The 24,511-nt window shown below is 40.7% G+C and overlaps 1 protein-coding gene across 2 annotated transcripts in view; it reads right to left on the bottom strand.

Moving 5' to 3' along the window:
- ARHGAP6 (Rho GTPase activating protein 6) overlaps window positions 1–24,511 on the bottom strand; it is a 515,359-nt gene that overhangs the window by 268,785 nt on the left and 222,063 nt on the right. Inside the window, exon 1 of one of the 2 annotated variants that reach the window (XM_011994873.1) lies at window positions 15,645–15,876. The exons of the other annotated variant lie outside the window; for it this stretch is intronic. Within the exon in view, the coding sequence (XP_011850263.1) occupies window positions 15,645–15,692 (48 nt within the window). The 5' untranslated portion in view covers window positions 15,693–15,876. Of the gene's footprint in view, window positions 1–15,644; window positions 15,877–24,511 lie in introns of those variants that run through there. 2 annotated transcript variants of the gene reach the window in all.

Here is a 24,511-nt window from a genome sequence, read left to right as displayed (position 1 = left end):
AAAATTTACCAATTTTATGTGTACAATTCAATGATATTTTAGTAAATGTACCAAATTGTGTAACCATAACTATTAATTCAGTTTTGCAACATTTTTATCAAATTATATGGACAGTCCTGGTGGCTGCTCAGATGTGTTTTTGCTTTTGAATTTAGAAAGTCGAGTTTCTTATAAGTCTGGTGTCTAGTTCAGTGGGATGTTTATGTCTTAACTACAAATGGGTGCTTGGTCAGATCGCTGAATCCTGAACAACTAGCAAAAAATAAAAAGGTGTTTCTCCTCATTTATTACATTTTGAGCTTTCTAACAGGTGGCCTAGAAAGGAAAAAACATATACCATTACTAACATATTTCAAGTTTGATTGTATAATATTGATTTTAATCCTTCATTTGTAAATAAGTACTTTTTAATTATCTTATTAACTCATACTCTAAAACAACTTCATTGAGATGTAATTTACATTCTATAAACTTCACCTGTAAATTTACTGAGTTGGATAATCATCTCCACAATCCAATTTTAGAACATTTTTGTCACTTCAATAACATCCCTGGGGCTCACTGACAGTCACTCTCCTTTCCCAACCACAGCCCCAGGAAACCACTAATCTATTTTCTGTTTCTATGGATTTCTGGAAGGCATTATACTTTCACACACAGATAGAAAAGATATAGCAAAAATATATCTCTCCTTTAAGAAAATCCTCTCTCTACACCAGAATTTCAGTGTTTGTGATGCTTATAATTTTTAAGTAATAAATAAAAGTTGCCACAAACGCTATGAAAAACAGTCCCCCAAATGAGAAGTTTCTCTACCATAATATACTATTTTAAAGTTTATAATAACCAATTAATAGACAGCACTTTAACACCATGCGATATTTTCCTGATTAAAGCCAAAAGCTACCAATTCTACCCTGCTCCACGACTAACCAGCCTCCCACCAAAAACAAAAATCCAAAACACTTTAGAGCACATATTGTTCATTTTATTTACAGACAAAACTCCTGGTCTTCTTCAAATTTGGATCATAAGCTGAATTAAGCAACGGAAACTTCCCAAAATGACATCCTATTCTGCAGCTTTTTAGAGCTACGGAAACTTTTCTAGACATTAAATTCTCTTTAAAGATAATCCAGAATTATGTTAGACTAGTTTAAAAACCGCCACTTTTCATAGCAACATGATAATATTGTGGGCATTTCCAAGTTAATTATAGATCTGTCATTTTAAGGAATAATCATGGAGATCTTTTCATTTAATTAATGAAGGGATATTATACAGCTGCAACAAAATAACCTTTTTCTCCTTAACCACCAATGGAGAGAATTCTTACCATGGTAACTTACAAGTTACCACCATTATGTATACGTATATCATAGTTCTCAAGAAAATATTGTTCCCAAATTGTCTTTTTCTACTAAAGAAATAACCATTTGTCAATATGACAAATATATGACATTGAGTCATTTCCACATAACTCTCCAGCATAACACATCTGTGAAGCTAGACAAATCCTGTTTCAATTTGGGTTTGCCATAAAACACAACACTCTTTTCAGGCCAGTCCATGGACTTCTGATAGCAGCCTTCACAGGCCACAGGTTGTCAGTTTCCAAGTCTAGGATGCTGTGGCTCTCACAAGGGTGCTGACCCGGCTTCTATTTTCAACTGGAATTTCCTCCTCTGGGGTCATTTGATCTCCACCCTCAGCGACATTTTCCTGGTTCTCTGTTCTGTGCCCCAACCTACCCCTTGCTTCAAAACCAAAAAGAATTCCAGGTTCATCCTCCTGCACAGTCCAGTGAGACAAAGACTCATAGACATTATGCTTTCAATCTGGTGGGAGCCATGGATTTTTCAGCTTTGGTGAGACTCTCTTAGAAGACACCAAGGTGACATTTACTCAGGAAGCTGCTGGGCTCTAAGACAAGACCTGCAGGAAATGATAGCGGGAGGCCATAGTGTAGAGCTAAAGCTGTTAAGACGTCTTCATTCAAAGGGTCACAAGAATGTGGAAGAGTCAGCCAAAAGAAACATCACAAAGTGTAAGACAGGGCTACATCCGTTGGCACAACACTGGCTGCATTGGCAGGACCCAGAGATGGCTCACCCCCAGCTCTTGTGGCTGAGCACTCAGCAAGCTACACAGAGTTTAAAGAACCGGAGACTGGTGTTTTTAGAGTCAGCTCCTGGAGACCCTTTATATTCTTGCCTCTGAGGGAGTTCTGGATATAGCAATGTAAAAATCTCAGATACACCCACAAGAAGAACTAGCATTTTAAACCCATGAGTAAATGATACTTTTCTGAGTTTAAGTCTCCCTTTTGCACTGGTAAGAATGGCAATGTTTATGAAAATTATTTTGCCTAGAATAATTGCAAAATAAACCATGAAACAGATACTATTTTTAACATAAAAATTTTAAAACATTTTCCAGTGATGTAGAGATTGGACAAGGCAAATAGTTTTCAAACACTATACTTGCAGATGCATCTTCTTATTCAAGAGGAAGACTTAGAGTAAAAATTGGAGACTATCCTTTTAAAAAAATGTTTCCCTTAGTGCTACACACATACCCAGTTCTGCATATATACTGGTGAATCAATAAATGTTCACTGATATTTTGCCCTTATCTGAAGTATGCCCACCATTCCCCTCCATACCAACAATGTATGTCTCTTTCTTTTGCTTTCATACTGATGTAACAGTAGACCTATCTACAGTGTCTGTGGTAATTTGAGACACAACATTAGACTAGAGACAGGCAAACTTTTTCTGTAAAGGACCAGACAGTAAACATTTTAGGCTTTACAAGCCGTGCATTTCATTGCAACCAACCACCGAACTCTGCTATTGTAGTGTGAAAGCAGCCAAAGACAATATGTCAACAAATGTACATGGCTGTGTTCCAATAAAACTTTATTTATGAACACTAAAATCTGTATTTCATAAAATGTTCACAAGGCATAAAATATTGTTCTTTTGGTATTTTTTTCAACCATCTAAAAATGTAAAACTGATTCTTAGTTAATAGGAGACGCAAACGCAGGCAGTGATCTGGATTTGGCCTGTGGGCCATAGTTTGTTGACCAGATTTAAGAACTGAGCTACCGTAATATGGCAGACAGTCTACTAGATATGATCATGTACAGAGAAAACTGGAAATATCAAAACAAAACAGGACTTGGCAACTGTTCAATCAAGTTGATATAATAGGGGAAGATATGGTGAAGGTGTTCAAACTTCAAAGAGACAAGATTTTGTGTGTGTACATTAAGTGCATTGCTTTTAATGTAGTTTATCCATTTACATGTCAAAATTGATCAAATTAACAATCTAATTGCCAAACGTGTGTTTGGCCTAAAGGATTAATATATTTTTCTTTCATTCGTAAATCACCTCATCCTTAATTTCTTCTAGGCTTTGAAATAGTAGCTAAATTCAGAAATCATTTTAAAGTGACACTAGTAAAAAGAAGCATATTAAAAATCTCCATGGAGATGTTGGTCAAGGATACAAAATTTTAGACAGGAGGAGTAAGTTAATATTCCTTGTTCAACATGGTGACTATAGTTAATAACAACGTATTATGTACTTCAAAACTGCTAAGACAATAGATTTTAAGTGTTCTCACCACAAAAAATAAGTATGTGAAGTAATGCGTACGTTGATTATCTCAATTTAGCCATTCCACAATGCATACATATTTCAAAACATCATATTGTACATCATAAATATATTTAATTTTTAATTGTCAATTTAAAAATAAATTTTTAAAAGTCTCCAGGGAGGTGATTCTGAATGGTTTCTTTTTGATAGTTTGAGGAACCAGAGCTGCTACACACAAGGAAACAGGGACGACTGTCACAATTGTGTTTAAGTTACTATCATTCAGTCTATTTCTATATTCCCTTAATATCTACTTAGTCTATATCCAATCACTGTGGATTTATGGGAACTGATATCAGTGACAGAACCTCAAAATCCTGCTTTTGTCATTTAATTGGGTCATGATGACATAGATATTGACATCCATGACAGAAAGAACTCACTGACGAAATAGAAAAAGAAAATCAGGATAGATTTGTACCTTCTTAAAAATATTGGTATTCTCAGGAGAAATTGATTAAACACCAAGGTAAAGTGAATCAATTCCCCCATCTCTTCATCCCTCATTGCTTCATATCCTTACCACAGCCCCATCATGGAAGGAGTGCATTTCTACACACACTGAAGTTAGGCTTTGACATGTGACTTGCTGTGGCCAATGGCAGGTGGGTGGAGAAAACAATGTGTCAAATTCCTGCCTATGTCTCAAGAGTCTTCAGTTGATCCCACTTGCTATCTTGTGCCTTTGTCGTTGCTGAACTTCTTTGGGTAGATGCTGCCAGCCTGGGTCCCAGAATAGATACACATGGGACAGAATTGACAGAAGAGCCATGACACTTTGACCTGTGGTTAAACAGCTGCGCTCTGTCTATGTAAGCCAACCCTAGCTGACCCACAGATCCACTAGGATCCGTGATGGCTTTTTTATGCCACTGAATGTCAGAGTAGTTTGTTACACAGCATTAGTGTGGTGATAGCTAACTGATACAAACACACTTCTACATTTTAGACAACACAGCTATAAGATAAAGCACGATTTTGTATGTCTATGTGCATATATGTATGCATGCTAGGAGTTCTATATTTCATTCCTTTCTAATGATACCTTAAATAAAAACGTGCCCTCCCCAACCTGCAGCAGCACAGAAATATCACGGAAGGCCCCATTCTCAAACCAAGGTTCCTCTTAGACCCACTACATGAGTCTTTGATCCTTTACAGATGTTTATGCTTGTTCATAAATACTTTTGGAAAATCCTGGCAAGGGCAGAGTGCCAGCTCTCATGTACCTTTTCCAGGCTGCTGCAAGTTCAATCACATGGTTGTTGGTCCAGAAATGGATGTGCCATTAGAACAGCCATGCAAAGAGGGAGTGTGCCACATTTACACAGGAGATAAACTCTGCCATGTTTCAATCAAAAGCAGTTTGCTAGTGAAAACACAGGAGTTGGAATTATAAAATTACCACAACCCTCAACTAAAAATAACAAACAGGATGTTCTTTATATGGGGATATATATATATATATATATATATATATTGCTGACAACAAGGACACACCAAAATCCTCTCTGATCTCACTATCAATTCACCTTACTTTCTTCTGTTACGTTTATGGACGCTTTGGGTGTAAATAATCCATGGAGACAGGAATGTTTCTACTATGCGGGAAGAACAGGAGGAAGAATTTAAAATGTGTCATCTTATGGAGACAGTTCAGTGGTAGCCCAGATTCAGGATGAGGGCAGGAGTAGGGTGGGTGTGAATACAAAGGGGTAGCATGGGGGAGTGCTTTTGTGGTGATGGACCAGCTGTGTATCTTGAATGTGGTGGTGGATATGCCAGTCTGTACAGGTAATAAAATTGCACAGAACCACATGCATACTTACATACATAAAAGAACGCATGTAAAAACCTGGTGAAATGTGAATGGGGTCTGTAGTCTAGTTAATAGGATTGTCCCAATGTCAGCTTCCTGGTTTTGATATTGCGCTATATTTATTTATATAAGATGTTACCATTGAGGGAAGCTGGATAAGGGCATATGGGACCTCTCAGTACTATTTTTGCAAGTTCTTAGAAGTCTTCAATTATTACAAAATGAAAGGCTTTAAAAAGTATTACCTCAAAGGTATCATCTTAAGCCAATGGCATGTCAACAATCACCCATTGCACAGTGGTTCAAGCATGAGACTTGGCAGTCAAATTAAGAGACAAGGATTTAAATCCCAGCCCCACTACATACTAGCTGTGTGGGCCTGAAACAGACATAAGGTCAATGCTTTGGTTTCCTCATCTTTTAAATGAGGATAATAGGACCTATCTCACAGGGTTATTTTAAGGATTAAGTGAGATAGTATATGTAGAATAAGCAGGACTCATAGAAAGTATTCAATAAATATTGGCTATTATTATTATTATTCTAAGTCAGACTAAATATTTCTGAGAGCTTTAAATCACTGATTAATTTCATTGACACTCAAGTACATACTAAACATCAGGCACATGCTATAAATGGCCAAGCATTGAGTCACACACAATATAGTCCCTGGTTCTGGTCTCTGCCCCTTTGGATTTTCTGGTTCTGTTGTGAATATGGTCTCCAAACAAGTAGGATGGATATTTATGAAAGTGGGTACACAGAAGACTCAAGGAGGTCTTCTGAGTCCTTAAGAACAAGAGGTACTTTCTTAATAAGAGGTACTTAAGAATAAGAGGTACTTTCTGCAGTCAAGGTTGAAATGAGAGTTTTCTCTCTGCTAAAATTTACTGGGGTACAGGGTGGTTAAACTGCAATGCTTAGCTGCAACAATTCCTTGACCAGCAGAGATAAATGAAAATTGCCTTTCAGTCAAGCACAGGTTAGACCCTTTGAGTTGATGTGCAACTTTAAGGGTTAAAACCCTTTACCCATCAACCAGAAAAAGAGCCAAACCAAATCTTCCTTTTTCTTTGTTTGGCAAGTAAATTACATTAGACTATCCTAATGGGCTTAGAGGGAAAAAAAATCTAATTGTAGTCTATATTAATACATTTACATATTTTGAATTATATTAATAAATACTAATACATTTAGACCAGGGCACTTTAATGAGCTTTCCAATATTAGATTAATGACAAAATATATGTAGACTATATCACTCTCTACTAAATGCCTCAATAGGTTTGTGATATAAAAATCCTTAAAAGCAAGCACACCACGTATGGATAGAGCTGGCATGGCACCTGAGTACTTTAAATGTGGTAGTTAAAATAATCTGCAGTGTGGAAGAAAGAGACATTTGAAGCAATTTGGGAGTCTTCTATCATACTCAGGAATTTAAGATCTTTCATAAATGTAAGCAAACTCCAAACAAGACTGAAAATGCTTGCAATGATATTTTGTGTTTGTCAACACCGATCCCCCCAGCCCTCAACAAAAACAGGAAATAAAATGTTCTGCCTTTCTCTGTGCTGGTCTTACTGGGTTGGCTGGGTTTGGGCCCAGAAGGAGATGGAGAATAGGGAGACCAAGAAGTCAGAGTATTTACTGTTTCAGTCTATCCCTGCTTCTCCATATTTTGCCCTTGCTGGAGTCTTCTCTGGGCACATTGCCAGCGTCCCTTCCAGCCAAGGCTGCAAGTCAGTGGGCTCTGGTAACACTGGTCCCTCCCTGGTAACAGCTTCTCAGTGTTGCTAATTGCTGGGCGCTCCACCACTCACTGTTGGTTCCCTTAAACCTGTCAACACACTGGCATAGTTCATTCCTCAAATTAAGCCTTTTGAGTGATTTATCTGTTTCCTGTTTGGATCCTGATCAACACAAAGCCCTTGACTGTGAATCAGTAGCTAATGTGGGAGGATGCCTTAACTTTTGAGATAAAAGTTAAGACCATGCTTTACATTTTGCTCAGACCATCAAAATGGCATCTTAACATGAATGGAACTGTTGAAAGTCATGTGCATAGATACCCACAGAAATAATACTATGTGTTATGTTACCATTTTCAAATTATTCTAGCAAACTCAATGTTCCATACCCTTGCTAAACTATTATGCCTCTGGCATCATCAATATGCCATCATTAATATGGCATCATCAAGCTAGGAACCTAGAGCAATGTCCAGGGATTTGTGCCTATGTGGAGAGGCACACACCTGGCACAGAGATGCTTGGCAAATATGGAGCCCACGTGCTCCACAAGCTGGTGAGATGCTTTTAGCCTCTGGATTGCACTTGGACTGGCTTATACATTTCTTTACCAGATATTTTGGTCAACTGTAGAAAGGGGTCATTCAAAAATATGTTAAAAGTTTATTCATCTAAACTACTTCTGTTGCTGTTGCCATGGCAACTTTTCCCTAAAGCCACAACTCCAAATTCTTCTAAAATTGTTATTTCAGAAATCTAATTTAGCTGACATCCCAAACACTCAAATTTTACTATAAGATTTTTCATGTTAGAAAAGTTCTAAGAAAATGACAAGTATCCAAAAAGAAGAGGAGAAAAAGCCTGACAGGTTTTCATTTGAAAGGGTCATGGCATCTTTCAAGGAAATTGAAAGTGGAAGAGTCCTCAGTAACTGTATTTGAATGAAAAAAAAATTTGGCTTATATTTTGTATATGTTTCTTGTATTGAAAAGTATCCCATATTCACATCCAAGTAGTCACCACAAAGATAGTGAAAGCTGTACCACATAATGACTGGTGGGAGTCCTTGTTGCATCACTGGATCTACCTTTAAGTTTTTAAGTATTCAGGGTATATTTAAGAATAAAATAAATCAGAAAAACTGGTCTTTTGAAAATAAGGTTAGAATGAGAAAACTTGAGAACAGAATGTACATTAAAAGATATTAGATTAATTAACTGTGTTTGTAAACAGTGGTCTCAGTCCAAAATTTGGCAAGCACCCAAGACCTTTAAATCTATCCCCACCCTCCCCATCAACTCGTAACTCACAATCTAAAACGGACCATGCTAATGGACATTCAGTGACATGGGCAGGAGTTAAGAAAGGGCTCTGCAATTCAATTGAAGGGAGAATAGGTAGGCCACAAACCCACCTGCCACCCTGGGCTGCTCAGGAGATTTTGAACCCTGATGGGATTGAGAGAAAAACACTGGGAGTCGCAGTTTCCCTCCCTCTTTCCTTTGGCTTTTCTTTCAGCACCTCTTCCCTTTCCCCCAGAGCAGGCCAGTCCACCTCATTATCCTCAAGGAGTAGGGACAGAAGCAGGCACTCTAGTTTCTCACTTTCATGCAGATGCAGATCCCACATCCACACACTAAGGCTGCTGAGCACTCCACACATCCCCATTTGGAGATTATAACTTCTAATTTTAGGCCCACGACTAACACATTTGTTAAACGGGTATTCTGGCTAAATCAGAATAGAGGTGGCAAATTAGGCAAGACTGTTAGAAGGTCATAAAGGAAGAAGTTAGCTAATGTCTGACATGAGAGAGAAGACAGTAAACATTTTTTAACCCAAGATTAGGAAGGGCATCGGCATTGAGGAGTGAAGAAACAAAAAGCCCAAGATGCTGAGGCTTCTGGAAGGACCACCAACACCCTCTCCAGAGTAATCCCCACACAGTATGAAACACACTGTTCATAACCGTGACTCACAGCCAGAGAAGCTCACTCACATTTTCTCACCTCTATCTCTCAAAACCCAAGAAACTACGAATAATGTATTTTAGAAAGTGCCATACAAAATTGTTCTCAAAAACATTTAAGATTTTGATATCTACTGAGATGCAATTAAGTCAGGGTTTCTCTATCTCAGCACTATTGACATTTGAGGCTGGACAACTCCTTGTTGGGTTGTATTGTGCTTTGTAGGATGTTCAGGAACATGTCGGGTCTCTACTTAATATATGCCAGTGGCAATCCCTGCCAGTTATGATAACCAAAAATGCCTCCAGACATTGCCCAAGGTCCCTCTGGTTCAGAACCAGTGGTCGATTTTACCTAGAATATGGATACTGCGGGACATATTGCCAGACGACATTACATAGAGGAAGTATTTCTATACCTTTTGTATCATTAGAGAGTTTGGCTGAAATGAACACTAGGTGGTAAAACAAAGGACCTCTCTGAAAACTTGTACTAGATTATCTCAGAGTCAGCTGAGGTAAAGTATTGTATTGCACTTTCTGAATCTACTTTGCTGCTGATCCTACATTTTATAGGGGCTGCTTGACTACTTGAGTAGTAAGTGGTTCACCGTGTAAATTAATCAGTGTTTGCCAAACACACCTGATATTGGAACCACCCCCAAAGCTTTTTCAAAGGATTGATTCCAAGTCTGGTCCTTAGAGATTCTCATTTAGTAAGAATTCAGTGAAACCCTAAAGCTAATTTTTAGTCTTGTCTCTCCCTCAGACCTCAGACATCAACTAATAAAGGGTTAAGTTTGGAAACTCCTAGCGTAACCTACGGAAAAATACACAGACATCCAGATTCATGTTCTCATAAATATTTATTGTGTGCCTACCCTGTGCCAGGACCTGCTCTAGGCAGTGGAAAGACAGTGGGAAAGGATCATTGGGTCTTTGCCCTGAATAAACTTACACACTAGTCAGAGGAGACAGACAAACAATGAATATATAACATAATACCAAGTGGTGATGTGAACAATGAGGGAGGTGGCTAGTGTGATCCAGGGTAACTGAGTGGGCTCAGAAAACACTTCAGAGAAAGCAGTCAGGAAAGGTGACATTTTCCTGCAATTTGAAGGATGTAAAAAATAGTCTACCACACAGAGGACATTCCAGGCAGAAGGGACAGCAAGTACAAAGGCTTGGGGCAGAAAAGAATTGGTCACATCTGAGGAACAGAAAGGGCACAGATGTAGCCAGGCAATGATAAGCTTGTGGAGTGGGGTGTGGTATGAGGCAGGGAAGATCATGTAAGGAGCACTTGGAAGGTCAAGGTCATGGATGAAGCTGTTATTCTAAGTGGAATAGAAACCAACCAAAGAGCTTAAGCACTGAAATGTCACTATTTCATTACTTTTAAAAAGATTGCACTGGCCATAGGGATAGCCAACCATTCACTGAGATGGGAAAGTCTGAGAATGAAACAGGTGACAGGGAAGTGAGGAATCAAGAACCCAGTGAAGACTTTGTATGACTGGACAATAACTTCACAACCAAGTTGAGAGTCAAGTGTGTGTGGTCCAGGGTTATCACAGTGTGGGAACAGGAAAAGTAAATAATAAAAGTTTATCACCAGAAAGGACCAGAGTGGTAATTGTTTTCAAATGATTGGCAGATATGTCTGGTGTGCAACATCCAACAGGAATATGATTCTTTATCAATTAGTAGTGGTACTTCATGAGTGGTTTGAAGGAGGGGAGATGTAGCTTCCTAAGATGATGGGGCTTCCACACCAAAGAGGCCTCATCCAGGAAAATGTCTGCATGCAGTAGAAAAGTAAGCATGCTAGGTTGGGGGTGGGAGTAGAAAAGGTATCTACGATTAGTAGAGGTGTTAATTCAGAGGATTAAATAATCTCTCACTTATTTGTAAGTTGAAAAAATTTTGCTTTTATGAGGAGACAAATGACAAGCAGAGTGATATAAAAATGGTTTTATAAAAGTAAGTTCTGGGCCATGCCACAGGTCAGTATAAGTTCTGCTGAGTTTCCTAAGATGTCTACACTGTTAGCACTGATGGATGATAACTGATTCATATCAGCACAAGCCTGCAACGGCGCCCAGTTCTGGGCATCTTCAGAATTACTAGAGTATTCAATACCACTCAATTATTAAGCAAACTTAATGACTTCAAAGTCTTTGAAAATTGAATGTTCACAGAAAACAAACTTGGAAACTTTCATAATAAGACCTTAACCATTCTATGTGAAAACAGGTTCTCTGTCAGGGTAAGCAGCTTGGCACTTCTGGTGAGTTCCTTAGGAAGGGGTTAACTGGAGCAAGGGCACAGTCAGCATCTGATTACAAGGCTGCGGTCAAAAGCACAGATGGTGTGGTGACCCGCACCAAACAGGAAGTGACATCAGCAGCAGAGGAGCTCAGACTAGACCAGTACAAGGGAGGAGAATGAGCAGCTTAGGACCTCAAAAACTAGCTCTCAACTACTAGATTCATGAAGTCATTCAACACATATCTACTGAGCACCTACTGTGCTTTCAGCACTCTGCTAGGTGCCCAGGTGACAGCAGGGACAAGACACACATAGTACTACTCCCAGCAAGTTTTCAACCTGCCAGTGAGAGAGAAGTGAATGATGTCAGTCCAGGGATTCCTGATGGTGACTGTATAATGGACATTGATTTGCTTCTCTCTGCCCCACTTGAGGGTTAAGACAGGTTGGGGCACCAGGAGAGAAAAGCTTGAGCCTTCTAAGGTCCCCAGTAAGTCACCAGGCCAAGCTTTTAATCCAGATTTTTTTTAATGTCTTTCAGAAAGACATAAAGATATGGCATGGAACTTAATGGATACTTAAATTTTTAGTTTTTGTCTACACTAGTCAAATTAAAGAGCTATTTGGCCATGGCAATTTGACAATATAGATAGTCACATGAAGTCACTGAAGGTCCAACATTTGGTTGTTGGTTTATTACTGTGGCAAAGTGGATTGCAGAGGGATGATTAGGTTTGACTATCCTGATTGTCTAAATGACTCAGAAAAGCACTACAGGATCAGGGCACCTGGTTAAAGCTTTCAGTTCTGTCAGCAGCGACACATGTGCTGCCTTGAATTCTACTGCTCTGAGCTTAGATTTCTTCAGTCAGGAAATAGAAAACCTGCATAAGGCAGCAATTGGATTCGAGACTGAAATTGACCTAGACTGTGTTCAGATATTTTGCAATCTGTATAAGACAATAACGAGGGAAATATTATTATGATTATTTGATTATTATATAAACTTCTAGAGCTTCTCTAGAAGTGCTGCCAGAAAGTCATTGATTCATTCATGTCATCCTCATCCTTCATACTCTATCACCTCTTTATCCCATCCAAACTAAGTCTGATGGGTTCTATGTTCTAAGCATCTCTCCAATACACCAACTGCTCTCAACCTCCTGCCCAGCTGCCACCCTAGCATCAGTCATCTTCTCGAATCTCTCCCAGGCCCAAATACCAGGATGCACTCTAGCTCCTCCTCATCCTGACTCCATGCTGGGATCATGGCAGGCTTCTGAAAATGTAAATCTGATTCAGTCACCAAAAGGCATCAAGGACAACACCCAGCTGGAAGGACGGAGTCACCATAACCTGAATGTGGGAAAACTGTGGGAGGAAATTTTTTGAGGAGAATATTAGCTGCTAACACACATTTTTTCTGTGTGTGATGATAAAGCAAGAAGACAGCTGTACTATACTTTGAAAATGTCTGATTATATAAATGGAGGATGTTCTTGCCTAGTTAATTGCATTTTGCTTTCTGTGACCATTATGACCATTTAAAAAGATGAGTGAGATATCCATAGCAACTCCTAACATTTTCACTATCTAATTGTCTCTTTGGAAAATTGACCAAATACCTGGAATACGATAGGCATTCAACAAATGTTTATTGAATGAATCAAATGTGAGCCACTGACCTCTTATATGCAGTCTCACCTTGGACAAATTAAAAAGCACTGAAGGGACCATTAGATACTTATCCCTGAATTATATTTCAGAGGAGGCAGGAGGTATTAGGGACACATGGAGGGTCATTCATGTCAAGGAAGACAGACCCCAAAAAACCCAAGATCACAGGAAAATGCACAGTGGGACAAAACCATGTTGAGCAAAGCAAGTGGAATATTTGTGCTAAAAGGCAAAACAAGCTCTGGAATTATCAAAACCCAAATGAGGGAAGTAAATGAAAGTGCAGCGTTAGAATAGATATTATACCACCAAGGGTTATACTAATATGAAAAACAATGGGTCACACTTAATAAAGAACATTCTCTGGACACGTGACTGATTCAGAGCTGCTGCTTTATCATCCTAAAGTATGCATAGGAAACTTCAGAGAGCCTGGGTGACTTATTCCAACCTGAAATCCCAATAAATTCCCTCTGGAATCTTCCTTTTTATAGTCTTAAATCAGAATATACATACATGATAATCTGCACTGGAATAAAGGGCTAATTCATCAGCAGTCTTCAGAGCCCCAAAGGGGACATTAGCATCGGCGTGACTCTTCAGTTTATGATTTTAGAAGAATGAGACAGCTGAATTAAAATCATAATTTTAAAATATTTTTGTAATACATTTACATAATTGAGGCAATAACCATTCATTGAATGAATAGATTGTTTTAAATTTAAGGAGCCCATTCTCACCTTTCCTCCCCCACCCCCACTCTTGTAAATGGAAAAGACCTCAGATCATGAATCAAAGGGTACCAACACACAGTTCAAAATCTGGAAAAGGTAGTGGGATGGAGATGTTGAATGGGCACAATGAGCACAGACTCTACCTCTTTCAGTGCAAAGCAACCTCTGTTGAAAAGTGGTTATCCTTTAAACCACTTTAAAAGGCAAATCACCACTGAGCCACTAGTGTCTCCAAGACATAAGAACGAGCATTAGTAACTTACAAGTATCTCATTTGGTGTTTCAAGGCAAGTAACTATAGAAAAACCAGAGAAAGAGCTATCACAGGTTCCTGGAACGTTTGCCTGGGAAGGTATCTTAACAATTTCCTAATTCAGGCCTTCATTTTTCCAGTGGAGGAAAGTGAAGTGTACGAGGTATGCAATTTGCCCAATGACCCTGCAATTAATCCAGGAGCCCCCAAGTGACACCAGGAACCAACTGGAGCAGCTCCGGGATGCCCAAGTCCACCACCCTTGTCCACCTTGACTCCTTTTTAAAAAAAAAAAAAAAAATTTTCTTTTTTTTTTATGTTGGGGACTGGATTTTGGAAGACACAAATTCCAGACAGTTAACTGTCTTTGCCTTATTATAAATATTAATGATTCTTGTCAACTTTCTGCCTGCTTCTCTCCAATTTTTAAAGTTGGCAGTCAGAACGTCCAGTCTCAACAGTGCAAATCAATTCAAGGAAAACTCAGTAAATTAGCAGATGACAGAACAACTGCAGTGTCTCATCTCAAAACGACACATCTCACAAGTGGAAAATCAATGTCTGAAGACTGGAGTAAGGTAAACCTTCTCTCTGCCCCCTTCCTGGAGGGGGCATTTCAAATTTTTAGAAGTAGTAGTCATTCCTCGGAAACAACTTTCCTTTTTTCCTTCATTCCTTTCTTTTCTCTCTCTCAAAAATATACTCAATCTAGTATCTGGATTTGTCGGTCGTTAACCTTGAAATCTTGACTCCTTCTTCAAAGAAGGCAAATCCCATGAGTTTTCTCTCTGTTGTATTTCCTGCAGTACCTGCAGCACCTAGCGCAGTCCCTGGCACACAGTAGGTCCCCAGTAAATCTTTGTATCAACAGGGAGAACAGAAGACACCATAAGGGAGGGGGAAGGTATGACAGAACAGCCCCTGGTATTTTCTTGTATTAGCGTGCAACATTAATGATAATGTGCAACATTCTGTCCCGTCACAAAATAAGAGGGAAATGCACTCCCTTTCCAAGGAGTGAAACGGCTGCACCCCAATGCTCCCGGCAGCATTTCTTTTGCAAGTCCACTCGCCACACACTGAGATCATGAAGCAGCCCTGCCTCCTGTCCAGTCTTATTCTCGTCCTTTCAACATATCTGACTGAAGGCTGAATGAGCGACCTAGGCCTAACCCCAGGAACCCCATTTGTCAGCCTTTGTCAGCGGGGCGGTGGCAGAGTCCGGCCCCGGTCCCGGATGCAGTGACCACAGCGTTGGGGCAAAGAAACACTGAATCCAGGGTTGGGGCTCCCCCGTACCTTCTAAAAGATTTCAGGAAGCGCCACTGAGTGAGCAGGTGGCACTTCGGGGTGACGTACCCGACCACCCGCCACCCCCTCAGCTGTGGACCTGCGTGGACCTGCGGGGAGCCCCGACTACCATCGCCCCTCGCAGTCCCCACCTGGGGCGGCCCAGTGGCGCCCCCTGTGTCCTCTGCATGCGTCAGGACACTCACCGCGTAGTGCAGCTGGGGCTTCTCGCCGCGGTACACCGGGTGCCCCATGTTGCCTCCGGGAGGAGTGGCGCGCCTTGGGCTCAGCCTGGGGTCACGGTGTCTCTCTGAGTTCCCCGTACTTCACTGCCATCCCGGGGCAGCCCCGGGGCGAGAGCCCTGCTCCGTGCGTGCCGAGTGCTATGCAAAGCGCCCCTGACACAGCGTCCCGCCGCAGAGCCGGTGGGGACCTGGAGAAGGCGGCGCAAAGTGGGAGGGGGAAGAGGAGGAGGAGGAGGGAGCGGCCGAGTCTGATGCGATGGGCGGGCGTTTAATTCCTTCCGCTCCTGGCTGGTCCCTGCGGCAGCCACCGCTGACAGCTGTTGGGGGGTTGCGGAGGCCGAAGGCGCCCACGACAGGTGTCAGGCCGGCCGGCACGCCTGCCTCCTGCTACCCTACCCTCCCCGGACCCGTGGGACCCCGGCTGCTGAGGCGGGGACTGCCAAACCCTTCAATGCCAGTGAGAGGGAGAACTTGGGTTTCCAAGAAAGAGAGACTTTCACTAACTTGGAAGGAGGTGTGGGCCTGACAGTGGAAGGAGATTCAGAGCCTTCTCCTGGGAGGGCAGAGTTTCCCTTTCTAGAAAGCCTTCTTCTGTTACAGTCTCAAATGCGGGGACCCTTGGAGAGGGCAGGACTGACAGGAACCAAGTCATGCTACCCAGGGGAACTGCTGACGGGACAAGGCTGTGCGGGATGCTAGTCACCTAGGGCTAACCGAGTTCCAGGAGGGGCTTGCAGGACACATCCTGTAGGTTCATAATAACCCTTAAAACTGGTCTCTGCTCTGAAATTGCCTCATGGAAACCTGTACTTTAAAACACCTTGGAGAAGATCACAGAGTTCCCTCCACAGCCTTGTCATTCTGTAATTTACGTCCAGCCTCCCACAAGTTGAACCCAGACAAAAGCCAGGCCTGGGGCCAGAGTAGAGACTCCAGATTCATGAAATCAATCAATGCAAGCCCCAGAGGGGTGGCTACGAAGTGGAAGATGTGTTTGGGGGTAGCTTGTGCCAATTTGTCAGAGTCCCACTGTACTGAACCAGCTGAATGACTCTCCACTTGCTCTGTGTAAGAGGAGGAGGGAGGAAAGTTGGATGTGGCCCCTGAATTTCAGCCCTTACAATTTAGTTGAATGAACCATGTAACATTTTAAAACAATTCGCAGCATAATTGTAATTAGCAGTGGGAATGTGAAGCCAGAAGTGCAAGTGACCTGAGGAATCTACCATTAGATAGTCCCATGATGGTTTATCCACTTGGAAAACTGTATGGTTATATCTGCTAAACTCAATCATAGGCCTATCCTCTGATCCAGCAAATTCCACCCCTAGATATATAGAGTACAATAATCTCATCATATACAAGAATGTTCATACTGTCTTGAGGCATAATTGCCCCAAATAAAAGCGATCCAAATGTACACCAACTGGTGCATGACAAACCAACTATAGTCTGTGCACATGATGGAATACTACTCAGCAATAAAAAGGAAAATGCTACTGATGCACAGAACAAATGAATTAATCTCACAAACATTATGTTGGGAAAAAGAAACCAGACACAAGTGTACATACTGTAAGATTTCACTTATTTATTCTGCAACTGAAATTCAAATGTTTAAGTACAATAGGCAAATGGAATCTATGGTGATAGGTGTCATAATAGTGGTTACCAAAGGGGGAAGGTGGTATTGACTAGGAAAGTGGTACAAGGGAACCTTCTAGGGTGCTGGAAATGATCTATATCTTGATCTGTATGGCAGCTACTGGAGTACACCCATATGTAAACTTTCACTGAGCAGTACAGTTCAGACTAGTATAATTTACACCCTTCACTATGTGTATTTTATACTGCAAACATAAAAAATAAAAATAAATTTAAAATCAATCCCTTGCCAAACCCAGGAACTTCCAGTGTTGCCTGTCTTATGAGAAAGTCAATTGAACTATTTGCCCAAGTCTCTCGTTCTCCCGCACTATTTGCCCAAGTCTCTCGTTCTCCCGCAGTCTGACCTACCCAAGTCTCCTTTCTTCTGCTTTGTGAGAGAAATGAGCATGCCCATTCATCTTGGAGGCCTTCCCTGCTCTGCGACATGTCCAGGCAGAGCTGGAAAAATGACACACTGAAGTTCCCTCAACTTTCACTCTGTTCTGCTGCTAAAAGCAACCTTTAGAGGAAAGTCATCAAAGACCCTTAGAATAAGACAGAGAACCAGCTTGAGCTTCACCATCTGGCATCTTTCAGAGAACTGCAGCCAGGGCAGCCTGATGGGGGCATGTGTATACAGATGTAATTCAATGGCCTAGACAAGCCCCAGTTTAGGGACTTTCACTTCACTGTGGTCTATTCAGAAAGATGAACACTCCAGCCTTAGAACTTTTTCTTCTGTCACACTTGCCTTTAAGCCCCTGAAGCTAAAAATCCCTTTCCCTACAAACACTATTTAATTATTAATCTATTTAAACAACACAAGGTGAATCCCTGGGTCTTTAAAACCTTAACCATAGCCTTTTGATCATTACCTCTGAGTAAGTCACCTCTTAAAACTGGGTCATCCTAGATTTGGTTTGTATTCTTTCTTTGAAAAATGTAGTAAGTCACTAAATGACATTCTTGTAAGCCAAAAATACTCCATCATCCCCACACTGTGTACTTACATTTTAGGAATGACTTCTGCCTTCTAGCATTATTTATTGCTAAAGTGTCATAGCTAAGTTGGAGTAAAATGTTCAAGTGCAATAGGGTTGTTTTTTCTCTGTGTTTGAAGAGTTTTGTGAGATTGGGCAAAGCACTTAAAGAAATGATCAGTTCATGCTGCAAGACTCTTAAATCACCTTGGAATGAATCATCCACCTCCTTCAATTCTTAGTCCAATAGTTTAAGGCTCAAAGCTCCAGAAGGGATGTAGAAGATCATGCAGAACTCTAAGAAGTCTGTTCAATCTTAAACAATTTGAATTTCACAGATTATTATTTCATTTAAATATATTTCAGGGTATATTTAAAACACTACTCTAATCAAAATTTCTTATTTGCATACCTGTACTTCCAAGTATCCTTCCCATGTTATTTGTTCACTTGGTCATGATTCAACAAATAATATTTTACATTTAACATTTTTATTTGTATAAATGTATGGGGTAGCAGTATAATTTCACTACATGGATAGATTGTGTAGTGATGAAGTCAGAGCTTTTAGGGTATCCATCACCAGAAGAATGTACATTTTGCCCATTAAGTAATTTACCATCATCCACCCCCACTGTCCTTCTGAGTGTCCATTGTCTATCATTCCACACTTTATAAATACTTCTAAGTGCATACTATGCACAGGTATTGTTCTAAGTCAACTAAACTGTATATTGACATGGCATGTGGTTTCAGAATGCACGTTTGATCCTTTGGGGGTAATGGAGAGAGAGAAAAAGGAGCAAGAAGCACATAAAACCTCACTTCAGAGGAGGCTAAAGTTCATCCAATTTGTTGGTTAAGAGCCTGCTAGGCTAATGTTATTCTTTGTTTAGTTTTTTTTTCTTTTTTTAAAAAATAAATTTATCAGATATTTATAATTCACCCCAGAGAGGACTTAAAAATAATCTGTATGAGTTACTCTACTAGCATCACCTTTAAGAGAAAATGTGCCCTGCTAACTGTGGAATTTCCACGTCTTCCTGTCCCTAAACATTACAGCATTTCCAGAACTGAATGCTGCCCTTTCTGCCAGAGTATTTAAATTAAAATCCTTGTTTGCATTTATTCTGCCTGCCTATAGGCTGAGTTAAAATTTTCCACAGTTAATGCCAATGCAAGGGGATTACTTTTTTCAGAAAAACTTTACCCAAATCTGTGAAAGCAAATTCAACTTCATAGTGTAGGAAGAGCTGAGGGCCCATCTGAGTATTAAAAATCACTTCAGATGGCAGGACAGGCCCTTCTTGGAGGCCCAGCCCCACCATTATTAACAGAGTTACTATGAGATCCTCTTAGGTGGGTAACCCCTCCCCCAAACCCAGTGCCCACACTATGCCATCCTATTGCCCTGCTAATCTAGCCTCTAGAGCCCTAGAGTATTTTTAACATTTTGAAATGGAAAAATCATAGCATATAATGTGCAGCTTAATGAATTGTTACAAAACATTCACCTGTCTAACCTTCACTGAGGTCAAAAATTAGAATATTGCTAGTACCCTAGACCCCCATGTCCCTTGGCTGTATTTCCCTCCCCCATCCCAGTGGTAGACACTGTCATGACTTCACTTCTTCACTTCCCTTTTCCAGCAGGGTTTCTCAACTCCAACACTCTTGACATTTGGGAACCAATCATTCTTTGTGGTAGAGCCTGACATTGCAGAATGTTTCGCATCACCCCCAGCCTCTACCCACTATATGCCAGTATTATTCCCCCTACACCAATTGTGGTAACCAAAGATGACTCCAGACATTGCAGATGTCCCCCAGGGAGTAGGGAAAGGCATAATCACTCCTGGTTGAAATCCACTGCTTTTTAGGAAGTCAGGCATCCATAAATATTAGAGCTTAGTGTTGCCTGTTTCCTAACTTTATATAAACAGATTCGTAAGTATGCTTTTATTGTAGCTGACTTCTTTTGCTCAACATTCTGTTTCTAAGGCTCATTCATGTTGCTGTATGTAGCTGTTGTTTGTTCATTCCCATTGCTGTCTAGTACTCATTATATGTGTTTATTACTGTTTATCTTTGTAACTGTTGATGGACATTTATGTCCCTTTCAATCTTGGACTACTGAAAACCACACTGCTTAAACATCATTATACATATCTCCTTGTGCATATGTGCATGCATTTTTATAGGGTACAAACCCAGGAATATAACTGCTGGGTCATAGGCATGCATATCTTCAACTTTACTAGACAATGCCTAACAGTTTTCCAAACTGTATTAATTAGAATCTTTATTTACACTATTGTATAAACAGACTGAACACAGTTTATATGAAGACTGAACACAGTTTAGAGTTGTCTCTTTTTAAAGTTTTTTCATAGAGCTACAGAGATGAAATTAAGGAAATCAAAGTCCAGGATCAGAAAGGAGAGTTGGAGTAGCAGCTTAAGGCCCTCCTCATCTGAAATCTCCTGTAAGTGAAGAACCTACCAGCCCTGCTAGGGCCCTGGCATTGGCAATGACAAGGCTGACTTCACCCATACTCACAGACAGGAGCAATGAATACACCGAATGTGCTTTTAAGGGAGGACATCTCATTAGGCAGAATTTCAGCAAACTGGGGGTAAAATCTCAGCCTGACAACTGTAAACATATATGCCATTTCAGGAATTATCATTTTGCTCTACAGCCATAATTTCTTCCCACCCTGTTAACCCTTCCAGGGATGTAGAGATAGAAGAAATATAAGGAAGAATGAAGGTCCTCATTCTTTTTTCCAGGTAAGTTTAGGGAGACAAACCCCAGCCTGAAGACAGCTGGGCTGAAGAGCAGTGAAGGAAGAATTCCTGGTGTTTCCAAAAATGGTGCCTGGAGCTGTGGTCGCATAGGAGAGATGGAGAAGAGAGAGGAGAACATCCTGGCACAGCATAGTACCATTGTCTTTGGCTTCAAACCCTAGTACGAAGAATATCATAAATACATGCATCAACTGGAGTCAAGAATATGATAATCTGAGAATTCAGGGAAAGAAAACAAGCAAGGAAGGGTGAGGAAAAAAGAATGACCATTACAGTAGGTTCTATTTGGTATTATTGGCTTATCTTGTTTTTGCCATTTTGATATTTTCACTGAAGAATTTCTACTCTATGCCACACAACCAGAGAGGGTATCCTTAAAAAGTACCTAAAAAGAGACATTTCTTATATGTTCAATTAAAGGGTCATTAGGCAAAAAGGAGAGGCCACAATTTCTCCAGCTATGACTTTCCAAATAACCGTCTGGGAATTAAGAAATGATTTTTCATTTATATCCATAATCAAATGTTAGTCTATTGCCTTCATTCCTCTGATCATAATCTCCTTTCTTCTGCACAGTTGCACAGTGTTTCAGTTGTCTAAACGCTGCAGAATTCCCATGACAACGCCAACACTGCAGGTGCTAGAATTGTTGTTTGAAATGGTAACAATTTCACTATTCATTACGCACCTACGTCACAGGCTCAACTAGATGCTTTGCAAACATCTGGATCCGCAAAACAACCCGGAAAGAAAGTATGATTATCTTAATTTTATTTATGGGGGTAATTAACTTGTTTTGCACATCTAATAAATGGTGGAGTTGTGATGTAAATGGTAGTTGACCCCAATCTCTTTGCAGGCCATTCCAGTATGTTTCAAGGTAGAGATTCTTTTTGACAAGTCACACCCATTCATTAGATTGCTGGTGTCACATCCACACCTCCTAGGCCAGTGATTCTCAACAGGGGAAATTTTGCCACTGAGAAGAAACTTGGCAATATCTGAAGCTATCTTTGGCTGCCACAACTGCAGGGGAAGGGTGTCACTTGCATCCAGTGGGTGGAGACCAGAGATGCTGCTAAACATCCTGCGCTGCACAGGACAGCCTTCACAACAAAGAATGTTCTGGTCCCAAATGTCTAGAGTGCCAAGGTGGAGAAACCTTTCACAGACATAAGGAATTCATCCTTTAATAATTTCCACTTAGCAGTGCCTTTCACACTAACAACACATTTTCTTTCAGTGAAGTAGGTCTTGCACCACCCAAGAAAACAAAGAGAAAGTTCTCCAGAGCAGAAGAGTAGAACTGAGCCCTGGGTCTCCACCCATCGTTGAAGACTCATACACAAGTGGGTCTCCACGCAACATGGTGTGCTGTTAAAAGGCTAACAGACTGGGTAAAAATTGGCCATTTGTGTGATCAAAACTGACCACTCTGGAGTTCTTTGGAGTACTTGACTAGTCACCCCCCAAAAAACCACTTTTATAACCTCAAGAAACTCCTGGCTTCAGAGGCTCAGGAGTAGGATGAATGATGACACCTGGCATTACTCTGGTGTCTGCAGGTTTCAAAGCAATTTCACATATATTGGTTTCCCTACCCCTCTCACCCACTAATCTATCTTATGATAATGATAGGGAGCAGAACATATAAGGCAAATGTTAAGAATTTGTTGTCAGGAGTGTAATAAAATGAGGAGAATAAAACAGAATGTCCTTTTCCTGCCAAGTCACTTAAACTGTCTGTATCTCATTAATCCAGCAAATAGAGAGGATGAGCCAGGGAGTTCCAGATCCCCCAGGAATGCTTGGTACATAAAGGTCAAGCACCAACAGTTTAGCAGGGCCTTCTTTGCCTTGCTGTGCAATAAGAACCAACCGAAGAAAACTGCTCCAAGCCTAATTTCTTGATTCTTTTCTTTGGGGACCATGCCTTATGAAGGTGGTTCTCAGCCAGGGGCAAATTTGCCCCTTAGGGCACATTTGACAATATCTGGAGGCATATCTGGTTGCTGTAACTTGGAGGGAGGGGGAGCTGCTACTGGTATCTAGTAGGTGGAGGCCAGATATGCTGCTCAACTTCCTACAATGCACAGGATAGCCTCCCACACACAAGGCAAAGAATGATCTGGTCCCAAATGTCAATAGTACCAAGGTTAAGAAACCCTATTTTTGGTTAAAATTGTTACAGTCAAAATAATTCTAATAAATCAGAATCTAAGCATCAGACTGGGACTTTTTTCATTATTTCAACTTTAGTTGTCTTCCTTTGTGTCCTTGCACACAGCACAGATGAAAAGATATTACCTGGAAAGATAATAATATTTCTTCTCCTTTTTGGTGGAATACAGAACACGAGGAAGAGGGACCAGAAGGAAATGGCTAGTCAGTGTTTTTGAAGGTATGGTCTTCAGGAAAATGGGCATCAGCATCACTTGGGTGGGTACTGGGTATATACCCAAAGGATTATAAATCATGCTGCTATGAAGACACATGCACACGTATGTTCATTGCAGCACTATTCACAATAGCAAAGACTTGGAATCAACCCAAATGTCCATCAGTGACAGACTGGATTAAGAAAATGTGGCACATATACACCATGGAATACTATGCAGCCATAAAAAAGGATGAGTTCGTGTCCTTTGTAGGGACATGGATGCAGCTGGAAACCATCATTCTTAGCAAACTATTGCAAGAACAGAAAACCAAACACCGCATGTTCTCACTCATAGGTGGGAACTGAACAATGAGATCACTTGGACTCAGGAAGGGGAACATCACACACCGGGGCCTATTATGGGGAGGGGGTAGGGGGAGGGATGGCATTGGGAGTTATACCTGATGTAAATGACGAGTTGATGGGTGCTGATGAGTTGATGGGTGCAGCACACCAACATGGCACAAGTATACATATGTAACAAGGCTGCACGTTGTGCACATGTACCCTAGAACTTAAAGAATAATAATTAAAAAAGATATTCTAAATAATAAAATTTAGCCTTGAAATTTAAAAAAAAAATAGATTGTGAGGACCTCTCCAGAGCCTACTTGCATAATCCCTTGTAGCACCACACCATTGACATTTTTAGTAAGATTCTTTGGTTGTTATCCCGTGCAACACAGTTTGAAAGCTACTGATGCAGTGATAGTACGATGCAGAAACTGAAACTCAGAAAGACCAGGTGACTTGTCCAACGTCATGCTGATAGCATGAGACAATGTCAGAAGCCATCCTGAGCTCTGGATTTAATGTTAAAAGAAGGTGGAAAATATTCCTAAGTATATGACTAACAAGCAAGGATCAGACCCATTCACAGCTACAGAAGAAGAAATGACCATAACATTTGGCCCAGTTCAGCACAACCCAGAGCCTGCTAAGTAACTTGCT

The sequence above is a fragment of the Mandrillus leucophaeus genome, unplaced genomic scaffold, assembly GCF_000951045.1.
Source record: "Mandrillus leucophaeus isolate KB7577 unplaced genomic scaffold, Mleu.le_1.0 Scaffold462, whole genome shotgun sequence".
NCBI lineage: Eukaryota > Metazoa > Chordata > Mammalia > Primates > Cercopithecidae > Mandrillus > Mandrillus leucophaeus.
The sequence above is the reverse complement of the archived record's forward strand: the minus strand, read 5'-3'. Positions and strand labels throughout refer to the sequence as shown.